The sequence below is a fragment of the Bos taurus genome, chromosome 14 (assembly GCF_002263795.3).
Source record: "Bos taurus isolate L1 Dominette 01449 registration number 42190680 breed Hereford chromosome 14, ARS-UCD2.0, whole genome shotgun sequence".
In the NCBI taxonomy this organism is placed as follows: Eukaryota; Metazoa; Chordata; class Mammalia; order Artiodactyla; family Bovidae; genus Bos; species Bos taurus.
The window spans coordinates 73167454-73180959 of record NC_037341.1 but is presented as its reverse complement, the minus strand read 5'-3'; the positions used below and the strand labels follow the sequence as shown (position 1 = coordinate 73180959).

General features: G+C 39.3%; 1 protein-coding gene across 4 annotated transcripts in view; it reads left to right on the top strand.

Moving 5' to 3' along the window:
• SLC26A7 (solute carrier family 26 member 7) overlaps positions 1–13506 on the top strand; it is a 182659-nt gene that overhangs the window by 61772 nt on the left and 107381 nt on the right. For all 4 annotated transcript variants that reach the window (XM_025001755.2, XM_005215678.5, NM_001193146.1 and 1 more), the window contains 2 exons: positions 237–409; positions 12250–12414. In XM_025001755.2, coding sequence (XP_024857523.1) covers positions 237–409; positions 12250–12414 — 338 coding nt within the window. The remainder of the gene's footprint in view (positions 1–236; positions 410–12249; positions 12415–13506) is intronic.

Below are 13506 nucleotides of genomic sequence, written 5' to 3'. Positions count from 1 at the left end.
TCCTCCAATGCATGAAAGTGTAAAGTGAAAGTGAAGTCGCTTAGTCTTGTCCGACTCTTAGCGACCCCATGGACTGCAGCCTAACAGGCTCCTCCGTCCATGGGATTTTCCAGGCAAGAGTACTGGAGTGGGGTGCCATTGCCTTCTCTGTTTACAAGATAGATTCACCTTTAATGGTGGAATACAATAATGTTTATTCAGTCTGATACTAACAGAGGATCCCTTCCCTGTTTTAGGCACGTTTGCCTTGACATCCTTAATATCCGCTAATGCAGTGGAACGACTTGTCCCTCTGAGCAGTCAGAACCTCACCACACACAGCAACACAAGTGTCCTGGGATTATCTGACTTTGAGATGCAAAGGATTGGTGTTGCTGCAGCTGTTTCCTTTCTTGGCGGTGTGATTCAGGTAAGTATACTGAAAGTTGTGGGTAAAGAAAGGGAGAGAGTGGCCAAGAAAAGGAAATTGGTGCTTTATTAAATTAAACTTTTCTTCTCAATTGAATTTTTCTTCCAGTTTTATTGAGATAATTGGCCACAGTACTGTATAAACTTAAGGTGTACAGCATAATTATTTGATATGCATACATCATGAAATTTAAGTTTAATGAACATCCATCTCCCTGGTGGCTCAGTTGGTAAAGAATTCACCTGCAATGCGGGAGACTTGGGTTCAATCCCTGGGTTGGGAAGATCCCTGGAGAAGGGAAAGGCTACCCGCTCCAGTATTCTGGCCTGGAGAATTCCATGGATTGTATAGTCCCTTGTGTTGCAAAGAGTCGGACAAGACTGAATGACTTTCACTTTCACTTAGAGCAATGAGGTGTTAATTTCAAAGCAAGGTGGAACCATTTAAAATGCCAGTATCAGTATTTTTGCTGGGGAAACAAGCACTCAGTAAAAATTATGGCAGTTTAAAAACCAAAACAACTTTTATCTTTTCTCTGTAGCTTTTATTGTCCTCTATAATAAGCACTTTGCCTTTTTTCCTTTTTCCAAGAACTTAAAGGGGTCTGGGATTACCTTTGGAAAATTTCCCAAGCTTTACTTTTCTGAAGCAACCTCTGGACAAGATTTCTGCCCCAGAGGACACAGGAATATACAGCTCCTTTGACAGTTACACAAGACATAGCTGGGGGTATTTAGTGACAGAGCCTTTTATTATTGTACTGATACATTCTGGAAACACATAGTCTTATGTCTTACAGGATGATAAGAACAACTGCAGACCCAAATAAGAGATTCTCCACTTACTTTTGATTTTGTACTAGATACTTTTTTGCATCTTTTAAATAAAGGGATCATGAGTATAGAAAGGATTTAAGATGTTAACTAGTTTAACCTGCCTATTCAACAGATCATTCTTAACTCCTTCCAGAAAAATCAATTTTATTCTATTGTAATGCTCGGGGAGGACAATCTAAAGTTCCTTTTAATGATGTTTCACTGTTTCATAACCATTACAGACAATAAGCCATTACTGTTTAAATCTTTCCAGCTGTGCTTCCACCTAGTAAAGCAAAGACACAATTCACTTAAAATTAGAATTAAAATCCTTAAAATTATAAATTGAAAATTCCTCACATTAAAAATAGTAATTATATTTATTATCCTACTATGTGCTAAGCTCTGTTTTTAAGCTTACTGCATGTATTCATGTATTCAACCTCTGTCAGTATTTTATGAAATAAATATTCTTCTTCCCATTATACTGATGAAGATACTGAAAAGTAAAGCAACTTATTTAGAATCTCATAATTAGGAATTGGCAAGGTAGGAGTTGAATTCAAAAATACAGTTTCTTAAGTGCTATGCTGCAGAGCTTTTTAAACTAATACAGTGAAAGGAAGCAAGGAAACTCAGCTCACCTTTTCAAGCCAGACACCACGCTAGTGTCTCCCACACTATCTCCTTGACAATAGCAGCAGCCGTGATTTAGGCATGGTTCGTCTGGTGGGCAATGTCCTTGGTTATATAACTGTGTGTCCGCCGTTCTTGAGACCTTCAGGGTCTTTTTCATACCGCTTATATGACACCGCTTGTACTTCTTTCAAGGCTCAGCTCAAAGGTAATCATCTCAGAGAAATATTCATTGACATCTCTGGACTTCCTCTAAAAGACTTTGGATGTGACTTACATGTTAGGACTTCTCGATCTACCAGAAAATATTTTCTGGGTATTTGCCTCTCTATCTGGACTTAGTCTCTAGAACTGTTGAACTCCATATTTCTAAGAGCTGGTACAGAATAAATGTGAGTTGAATCATTTGAATAAGAATAAAGTCAACAAAATGTTCGTAGCATTATCGTGTCAAATAGGCAAAATTAAATTGGGAATTTATTTTTGTGTCTTCTGATTTATCATTTTCTCTTTCCACCCCCCACCAGAAGATAAGGAATGGGTATATATCTGTTTAAATTGTAACACAATTCTTAATGAAAAAGGAGTTAAAAAAAATGTATTATAATTTTTTAGTTTGGTTATTGATTTTGTCAGATCCATCTAGCTAAAAGGTGAAGACTTTTTCAGTGAAATCTCCCACCTCTTCTCCCAACTATCCCCCAGCCAATGCCTGAAGAAAAATAGAAGTACAACCACTCCTACAACTCCCCAACTCCTCCGTGTCTTTTAATAATATCATGCTCCAATCATCCCATTTTAAAACTTAGTTGTTTTCTTTAGCTAGGGCAGAATTCCATTCCTATAGCATGCATGCATAATCACTAAGTTGTGTCTGACTCTTTGGACTCTAGCCTGCCAGGCTCCTCTGTCCGTGGGATATTTCAGGCAAGAATACTGGAATGGGTTGCCACTTCCTCTCCATCGACTATGCCCGATCCAGGGATCGAGCCTGCATCTCCTGCATTGCAGGCAGATTCTTTTAACCGCTGAGCCATCGAGGAAGACCAGTGGAAGGGCAGAATGGAAGGCCAAAGAGTCAAATTGTTGTACACCCCTTGCAGTTCTGATTCTCACTGCCGCTTACATTAGAGGCTATTTTCTTTTCTACAAAAGTCTGAGAACTGAAAAGATTATGGTTGAGCCTTCAACCATGCAATTCCAAATAAAAATAATTCTTAAGCAGTGAATTTCTAATCTCAGTTCAGTTCAGTCGCTCAGTCGTGTCCAACTCTTTGCGACCCCATGAATTGCAGCACGTCAGGCCTCCCTGCCCATCACCAACTTCCGGAGTTCACTCAAACTCATGTCCATTGAGTCAGTGATGCCATCCAGCCATCTCATCCTCTGTTGTCCCCTTCTCCTCCTACCCCCAATCCCTCTGAGCATAAGGATCTTTCCCAATGAGTCAACTCTTCACATGAGGTGGCCAAAGTACTGGAGTTTCAGCTTTAGCATCATTCTTTCCAAAGAACACCCAGGGCTGATCTCCTTTAGAATGGACTGGTTGGATCTCCTTGCAGTCCAAGGGACTCTCAAGAGTCTTCTCCAACACCACAGTTCAAAAGCATCAGTTCTTCGGTGCTCAGCTTTCTTCACAGTCGAACCCTCACATCCATACATGACCACTGGAAAAACCATAGCCTTGACTAGATGGACCTTTGTTGGCAAAGTAATGTCTCTGCTTTTGAATATGCTATCTAGTTTGGTCATAACTTTCCTTCCAAGGAGTACGCATCTTTTAATTTCGTGGCTGCAATCACCATCTGCAGTGATTTTGGAGCCCCCCCAAAATAAAGTCTGACACTGTTTCCACTGTTTCCCCATCTATTTCCCATGAAGTGAATTTCTAATCTATTCTGTAATAAAAAATAAAATATGAATTGTGCTGGTTTCCTAAACATGTTTACCTACTGAATGATCCAGTATTTGTCTCAGATCTGTTATCCATTCTTGCTGTGTACAATGTAGGTGTTTTTGTCTCTTTTACTCTTGCTACTCCTCTCACGAGGAGAAGGGGGTGACAGCGGACAAGATGGTTGGATGGCACCATTGACTCAGTGGACATGAGTTTGAGCAAACTCCAGGAGATAGTGAAGGACAGCGAAGCCTGGTGTGCTGCAGTCCATGAGGTCACAAAGAATCAGTCATGACCGAGTGCCTGGACAACAACAACAACAACCGCTCTTATACTGACCTTTTAAACAGCCAGTTGTTTCACACAGTGTCATCAGACTCTGCCAAAGCACAGCTTGATTTCTGAGCCAGCGTGCAAGGTTGTTGTCATTGCTCAGTCCTTCCAATGAGTATTCAGGGATGATTTCCCTTAGGAAAGCAGCATACTTGTTTGCAAAATTAGGTGTTTAATAAAAATATGGAAGAGTGATGTCACTCACACTTGGAAAACTCTTATTTTCACTGCATGTTGTTGTTATTTTTCAGTGACTCAGTCATGCCCGACTCGTTGCAACCCCGTGGACGGCAGCATGCCACGCTTCCCTGTCCTTCACTACCTACCAGTTTGCTCAAACACATCTCCATTGAGTCAGTGATGCCATCCAACCATCTCATCCTCTGTTGCCCGCTTCTCCTCCTGCCTTCAGTCTTCCCCAGCATCAGGGAAAGCATCACTGCTTCTAAAGTGCTTTATATTGTGACATCAAAATGGCTTGCTTTAATGTTATTACCACCTTTTGGCTAGTTATGCTTCTTCTAAACTAACAATGTTGTGTCTTCCATACATAGTCTATGCTATCCTGCTTTATATGCGTATTCTTCCCTCTTTCTGCAATGCTTTCTTTTTTGTTTGTTTTGTTTTTATTTTATTTTTTTTTAAACTTTACAATATTGTATTGGTTTTGCCATATATCAACATGAATCCACCACAGGTATACACGTGTTCCCTGTCCTGAACCCTCCTCCCTCTAATAGCCTCTTTCTTCTTGGATTCCTTAAGGGTCAAGATATAATTATATTCCGGTCTAGCAGTATTGCATTCTCCTTCTGAAAAACTGGTGGCACATTCTCTATTCCTCTCTTTTATCTGTGTGCAGGTTTGTCTCGGTGTAGTTATCTGCACACATCATGTCTCTGAAACCCAGCTGCCTGGAGCTTCTCCTAGAGTCCCTCTTTTCCCCTGTCCCTAAGTATGTGGAACTTGGGAACTCGTATTGAACAACGCATGCATGTTGGTGAAATACAGACTTACTTGAGGCTTCCGTGAGAGAGGTAGAGGAGGTTTTTTTCTCTTTTTCTTTTTTTTTTAACAAATTTCTTGAGTTAGATTTTTTTTTTAAGTAAAGTTGCAAAGATAGTACACAGTTGCCACGTATCCTACCCACCCACAATTTCCCCTATTATTGATATCTACATTAGTCACAACTAATGTATCAGATTATATACACTGCTTTTAAGTAAAGTTCATATATTGTAATCGGATTTCCTTAGATTTTACCTGATGTTGTTTTCAGTTCTAGAATCCCAGGTGGTACACCACTTTACTTTTAGTTGTCTTGTCTCCTGGTAGGGTCCTCTTAACTGTTAAAATGTCTGAGACTTTTCTTGTTTGTGATAATCTTGACAGTTTTGAGGACTATTGGTCAATAGTCTCTAGAATGTCCCTTAACTGGGACAATTTGTCTGATGTTTTTCTCATGATTAAATTGGGGTTGTGGGTTTTGGAGAGGAAGATGAGAGAGAGAGAGATTCTCATCACGCTTTATTAAGAGTACAGACTCTCAACTTAACTTACCACTCTTAATGTTAACCTGGATCACCAGGTTGGACTAGTGTTAGTTTGTCAGATTTCTTCAAATTACTCTATTTTCCACTTTTCCAAACTGCAGTTTTTGGAAAGAAGTCAATATGCATTGCCTACTCTTAAGATATGGGAGTTATTTTAAAAAAAAGTTAAGATAAAGAGTGGGGAGTATATACATAAATTACTGGAATTCTTCTGAACAGGAGTTTCCCAACTCTCTCATTTTAAAATGTAATCAATCATTTATATCAGTATGGACTCAGAGTTATTTATTTTATCCTTTGGGTTATAATTCAATACTGCTTTATTTATGTTGTTCTTCACATTGTGCTGGCTTTGAGCATTGGGAGCTTTTTTCAGTTGGCTTCTATGTCCTTCCTTGACGGGAGCTTTTTTCAGTTGGCTTCTATGTCCTTCCTTGACATGCTCTCATTTTTTTATTTATTTGTTAGTTATTTTTGGAGCTCTTTTTTACTCTCTGGCACTACAAGGTGACCCATGCTCATTGTATGTATTTCCTACCCTGGTCATAGAATCAGCCATTTTTCAAAGGACACCTGATTTCTGTTATTGGCGAATGCTCCTAGAAATGAAGGTTTATGTGCTACGTGTGCTCTTTGCCACAGAGGTGTTGTCACTTCTCAGCTTACACAAGCAAGGAAATGCATGTGTATCAGCCAATAGGCTTCCTTGGTGGCTCAGATGGCAAAGAATCTGCCTGGAATTCAGGAGACCTGGGCTCAGTCCCTGGGTCAGGAAGATCCCCTTTAGAAGGGAATGGCTACCCACTGCTGTAGTCTTGCCTGAAGAATTCCATGGATAGAGAAGCCTGGGGGGCTACAATCTGTAGGGTTATAAAGAATCAGACATGGCTGAGTGACTAACACTTTCACTTCATGTCAACCTATGTATGTAAACATATCTCTCTAATTTCTAAATATATCCATCTATATCTGTGTTAAACATGATTTCCTACTGAGGTCCGCAATTCTTATCCCTTCCATACTGATCATTTTAACCTCCCCTTGCTTGCTATGCTATGCTATGCTAAGTCACTTCAGTCGTGTCCAACTCTGTGAGACCCCATAGACGGCAGCCCACCAGGCTCCCCCATCCCTGGGATTCTCCAGGCAAGAACACTGGAGTGGGCTGCCATTTCCTCCAATGCATGAAAGTGTAAAGTGAAAGGGAAGTCGCTCAGTCGTGTCCGACTCTTAGCGACCCCATGGATTGCAGCCTAACAGGCTCCTCCATCCATAGGATTTTCCAAGCAAGAGTACTGGAGCGGGGTGCCTTTGCCTTCTCCATTGCTTGCTATAGATTTCTTAAATAGTGAGAAATCTGGCTCCCACCATCTACTATCCATTTACTTCATTTTTCAGTCCCAGTGTATACTTATAATGGTTTCAGAATTATTAACCTCTACACCCATGGGAATTAACTTTATCTACTCAAGGACAGTATCTTTATTACCTTTGGTTTTACATACTTTGGGCTTCCCTGGTAGCTCAGCTGGTGAAGAATCCGCCTGCAATGTGGGAGACCTGGCTTCGATCCCTGGGTTGAGAATATACCCTGGAGAAGGGAACAGCCACCCATTCCAGTATTCTGGCCTGGAGAATTCCATGGACTGTATAGTCTATGGGGTCACAAAGAGTCGAACACAACTGAGCGAATTTCACTTTCATTTTACATACTTCACTCATTTTCAGAGTTATTCATGTGAGCACATTTTTTGCATCCCTTTCAATGAGGTTTTTTCATACCTTTAACTAATCTGAAAAGTCTATATATTGTATGAGTCCATTTAAATGCTACTTAGAAAAGGCAAACGTAAAAAGAGAGTAAATGCAGCTTTGGTTGTCAGATTCTTTGTCACATTCTGCAGCCTACCCTGGGACCTCCCAACCTCCAAATAATTTTCTAAAAAATTCATACACATTAAGGTTCATGGTTTTGATAAATGCTTACTCTCATATACCTACCATTACAGTACTGTACAGACTAGTTTCACCATTCTTAAAAATTCCCTGTGTTTCACCTAGGACATTCTCCAAGCCCCTGGAAAATAGTGATCCGCTTACTGTCTCTTTAGCTTTGCCTTTTCTAGAATGTCGTATAATGCAATCATGCAATATGTAGCTTTTCTAGACCATCTTCATTCACTTACAGTATTAAGATTCATTATTCATTCAAGTCATTGCATGACTTGATAGGCCATTTCTTTTTATTACTGAATAGTATGGAGGAGGGCTGAATTCCACAGCACACAACTTCATAGGTGTCCTTTTGACGTTGTTTCTCTAGCTCTCTGGTCACACAGAGCTTTTTCCCTGCCATATCCCTGGGGAGCACTCGGTTGTTCTCCTGTTGTTAATTGCTGAGTCATGTTGAACTCTTCTGCGGGCTCACAAACTGTCGCCCTCTCGTTTCCTTCTGTCTGTGGGATTTCCCAGGCGAGAATACTGGAGTGGGTTGCCATTTCCTTCTACAGGGGATCTTCCTAACCCAGTAAACCCATGTCCCCTGCAATGGATTTAGGAAGGTTCTTTACCACTGAACCACAGGGAAAGCCAACTGCTCTATTACCAGGAGCAATTTAGTTCTCTTCCCCAAGTCTGCATGCAATGCTCGGTAGAGAACAAAGGGCTTTTCGAGTTTTCACTCCCACTCAGCTTCTTGGTCTTTACCTTCCTCGTGACAGCTACACGGCAGTTCCTTACACTCCTGGTTAACAATACCTGCTCCTAACACCAACACTTTGCCTCACTTTATAATGTCTTTCAAAGTATGAACTGTATCTTTATCTCTGTGTTCTGCAACAATATTGTGTCCTGCCCCTAGTAGGTATTCGATAAATATGCATTGAACAAACAAAGAAATGATTTGGTATAATATAATTTTACAGACTGCAAACCGATAAAACCTGAAATGCGTGCAGTATTCCATCCACTTGGTCAGTGTAGTTGTTTGCTATGCGCTCTTTTCTTTTTTCACTACTTGAAGGCCTCTTGTAAAAAATGGTTTGAGATCTGAGATACATTCAATTTATATAGAACACATGGTGTTTATAAGAGCATTACCAAATAGTATCATGCTAGTGAACCTTGGTAATGTGTGTCAGAGGTTTTCAGCATTAGCCCAGAATATCAACATTACTACGAACAGCTGAAATATATTGTATGAAATTAATTTTCTCATAAACTGTTGCATGGGCAAATTTTGGGAGTTGGCTAGCCAGATTATAATTATTATCATCCCCATTATTAGTAAAAGGAGTTGACGTGGCTGTTTATTGTCATTGCTGCTGCTGCTGCTAAGTCGCTTCAGTCGTGTCCGACTCTGTGCGACCCCATAGATGGCAGCCCACCAGGCTCTCCTGTCCCTGGGATTCTCCAGGCAAGAATACTGGAGAGGGTTGCCACTTCCTTCTCCAAAGCAGGAAAGTGAAAAGTGAAAGTGAAGTCGCTCAGTCGTGTCCAACTCTTAGCGACCCCATGGACTGTAGCCCACCAGGCTCCTCCGTCCATGGGATTTTCCAGGCAAGAGTACTGGAGGGGGGTGCCATTGCCTTCTCCATTATTGTCATTAACCCAATGTTTTTTGACATTGGCATAAAATTTAAGTATTAGGCCTCCAAGCAAAATATTCTATAAGAGTCCTCATTTTACATACTTAAGTTCCAGGATAATCTTGGAAACTTCAGTTCCATCTGTGGATACCTCCTACAAAGCCTGTGTGTTATAGGTTCTTGCTGCCTTCAACTTGTGCCCCTCAGCCTCTGTATACTAGAGCCCTCATTTTGATGTGGGTGGTGAGGAAAGAGATGTTCTTAAATTTCTCCTTCTTCTTTTTCTCTTCCTATCCCTCTTTTTTCTTCTTAAAATGTCTGCCCTTGTCTTGGGTTATGGAGAATGTCGTCATCCAGAAGAAAGTAATTTCTCTTTAGTTAAATCTCACATGTTTGCAATCATCCTTCACATACACGATGTTTTGTATCAGAAGGGAGGTCTTAAGGGGCTTGGTGAACTTTTAAGAGTCAAGAAGTCTCCATTTCAAGAATTTATCCATTACTGGGAAGGTTTTTTCTAAAGCATAAAAATGTGTACAAGAAGAGTATTACAAAAATACATGTGGTCTTTGGATAAGTTTTACAGGAGATTACTGCAAACTTTTTGGTTTATATCGTGAGGTAGGTATATATATTTTCAAGATTTGAATGGCTTAGCTCTTTATGTTTTGAACTTTTCCTATATCTTTCTATTTGTAGCAATCTGGTTGTGGAAATGACAAAGAAGTTTTTACTAGAAGATAGTGGTTAGCTGGAAGTGGTTGGTGTATCACTTCAGGTTAGGTGACCTTTGTTTCTCAGTCATGAGAAAATACTAACCCCTCTTAGTAGGTGCTGGGTAAGAAACAAATAAAAACCAGAATGTAAAATGGTGATGATATATACACGTTCTCTCAAAGGAGTTTGCTTCTCAAAACAAATGAAAATAAGGTTTCTTCGCATACAGATAAGAACTTTCTGACATTCCACATATGTGTAAAGTTCCATGTAGGCAAGCAGGTTTCCAATTTCAAAAATTTGGATCGCTTGTATGCTGCATTTCAGTGAAATGAAAACTCAACTCTCAATAATATTTTATTTTTTCCTAATTTTGCCTCAATAATATGCTAGTTTCATCCTCATGGCCTGTAAGAATTAGTGTCATAATTTGGAGCTAACTAATAGAAAGATACGTGGAAAAAACTGGTTCCATATTTTTCTTAACTAATTGTGTTTTTAGGATAAAAATCAAAAGATTATGAATCAGTGTGTTCCACTTGTAGCTACACCACTGATTGATTGGATATTTCCCTTGGGACATTTCTATTTGACAAACCGACACAATTGCTGAAAAAAAAACTGTTGGTAATAGAAGCTATTGCTCTGGTTTCATATTTTGGTGAAAGAATTGCCTGATTTCTATGTTGGCAACCTGTACTGTTTTCTTTATTACATATTGAATAAAAGGGGGTTGCAAAAATGCAAGCAATTCAAATACATTTCTTTCTGCACTGATGAATTATTTCATGCTCTCTAGAGTTGGAAAATTCGGTGTGGCTTTTTTACATTGCAAATCTAGTGCCTAGTTTTCCATGCATGTAAATACATATGGTATCCTATGACATTCCAGGTACAACACACATGTTGCAATTTTATGGGTTTCAACACTCTTTCATGTGTTATTTCACATTCTCAACAATTCTGAAAAATCAATAGAGCAGACATCATTCTCATTTTTTATAGATGATGAAGTGAGGCTTGGAAAATTTTAAGAGATATTCTAAAGGCAGAAAACTAGGATATGGTAAAGTTAGAATCAGAAGTCAAGTTTTCAGATTTGAGCCCAGAAAACTCCATCCTAAATACAAGTTTAGAGTATTATTGTTTTTGGTCAAGGGGCATTGTGATGTGAAGGAAATGATATATTTTGCAGTGTATGCTCTGGGAGTATTTAGCACTTTATACTTCTCATTTTTATTACTATGTCATCTTGATAGAAGGAAATTTCATTGCTATTCTTTCCTTTGATTTCTTTAATACTTAATTTTATTTTCCAACAAGAATTTTAAGACCTGACCTAAATATTATAATTAACACATTAAGAAGATATAACCCACTTTGTGTTCCCTTTTTCAGTGTGAATACTCATGAATATAATTTAATGTTACTTTCAAAACGGCAAATTTCTATGACTGTTTACATGGATATAGTGGATGTAGTCAGAGAGTGGGCCATCTCCTCAGAGTTCTTTCTCTTCACTGATCATTGCAGTGTTAACAGTGAGAAAAGAGACTTGATTCTTGCTGTCATCTTTTGCCCAGAAGAACTCAATGCACAGGCTTCTGCTTAGATGAGATGATTTTGTCTGGTCATGAAGCAGTTTTGCAATGGAGTATAATGTTATGAGCAGAAAGGAAAAGTTTATCGAAAATGACTTTCCTATTGATTCCTGGGTTTCTTAAGGCATATTCCTTAAACCTATCTCTTGTCTTTTCCTCTTCTCCATAAACACTGATGTCTTCTTATTAACATAGGCCCTTTACAGCTCCTTGACAGAGTATCTCGTCAAAACAGTATGTTTCCGTTTCTTAGAACCTGGCAGAAACTCAAGAAATGGACTTTTCTCCTCAATGCTTTTGAAATTTTAAGCCTATTGGGTATAAAGTCATGAATTATGTCCTTTGGACTTTTAAAAAAATTATAGATAATGCAAGTTTTATTTTTCACCCACAGACTTCCATATATTAACTGATTTGAACATATTTCCTTTCTTGTAACATGCATTATTAGGAAAATAGGGAAAAAAAATTCAATGTTCAAAAAATAACTGTGTTAACTTTAATCGAAAGACTTGTAATTGTACCCCAAAACTTTTGGAAAGTCTTGGAACCTACTAAAGAAAACCAATCTGTTGAATGAATGAAATTTAAAGAGCACATTTCACATCATTTCTGTGTGTCTGTGTGCTGAAAATGAAAATGTGTCAGATATGAAACCCTCTAGGAAGCCTGGGAAGTCTCACCTTTCTTTGTCCTCTTAGGTGGCCATGTTTGTGCTCCAACTGGGCAGTGCCACATTCCTGATTACAGAGCCTGTGGTCAGTGCAATGACAACTGGGGCTGCCACCCATGTCGTGACTTCACAAGCCAAGTATCTCTTGGGAATGAAAATGCCACATATATCTGGACCACTTGGATTCTTTTATGTGAGTTTTCCCTTGTATCTTTGTTCATGTGTATATTTGGGGCATGTGTGTTTCACATAGTAAAATTTGGTTAATTATGATGCTGAGATTTTTTGAATTTTAAAGCAACCTGGGCTTAAATAAAATCTTTTAGGATATTTAAATATGACTGAGGGTATGAAAGTAGTTTATGAGTGAAACTACTAATTAGGGAGCAATTCTTTGTAACACACAATTAAACAGTACAGTTTGGGAACATGGTCAAAAAAATATAGCTTGAATTTTTTTGTTGCTAATTGTTAATGAAACCATGTATCAGGCTTGTGACCCAGTGTAACAACAGTACACCCTACCACATTCTTTCAGTATAGTGAACCCAGGTATAGATCATGTCAGTTCAGTTCAGTCGCTCAGTCCTTTCCCACTCTTTGCGATCCCATGGACTGCAGCACGCCAGGCCTCCCTGTCCATCACCAACTCCCAGAGCTTGATCAAACTCATGTCCATCCAGTCAGTGATGCCATCCAGCCATCTCATCCCCTGGGGTCCCCTTTTCCTCCTGCTTTCAGTCTTTCCTAGCATCAGGGTCTTTTCTAATGAGTCAGTTCTTCGCATCAGGTGGCCAAAGTATTGGAGCTTCAGCTTCAGCATCAGTCCTTCCAATGAATATTCAAGACTGATTTCCTTTAGGATGGACTGGTTAGATCTCCTTACAGTCCAGGAGATTCTCAAGGGTCTTCTCCAACACCACAGTTCAAAAGCATCAATTCTTTGGCACTCAGCTTTCCTTATAGTCCAACTCTCACATCCATACATGACTACTGGAAAAACCGTACCTTTGACTAGAGGGCCTTTGTTGGCAAAGTAATGTCTCTGCTTTTTAATATGGTGTTTAGGTTGGTCATAGCTTTTCTTCCAAGAGCAGCATCTTTTAATTTCATGGCGGCAGTCACCATCTGCAGTGATTCTAGAGCCCCCCCAAAATAAAGTCTGTCACTGTTTCCATTGTTTCCTATCTATTTGCCAAGAAGTGATGGAAGTGGTTACTATGATATTAGTTTTTTGAATGTTGAATTTTAAGCCAACTTTTTCACTCTCCTCTTTCACTTTTAT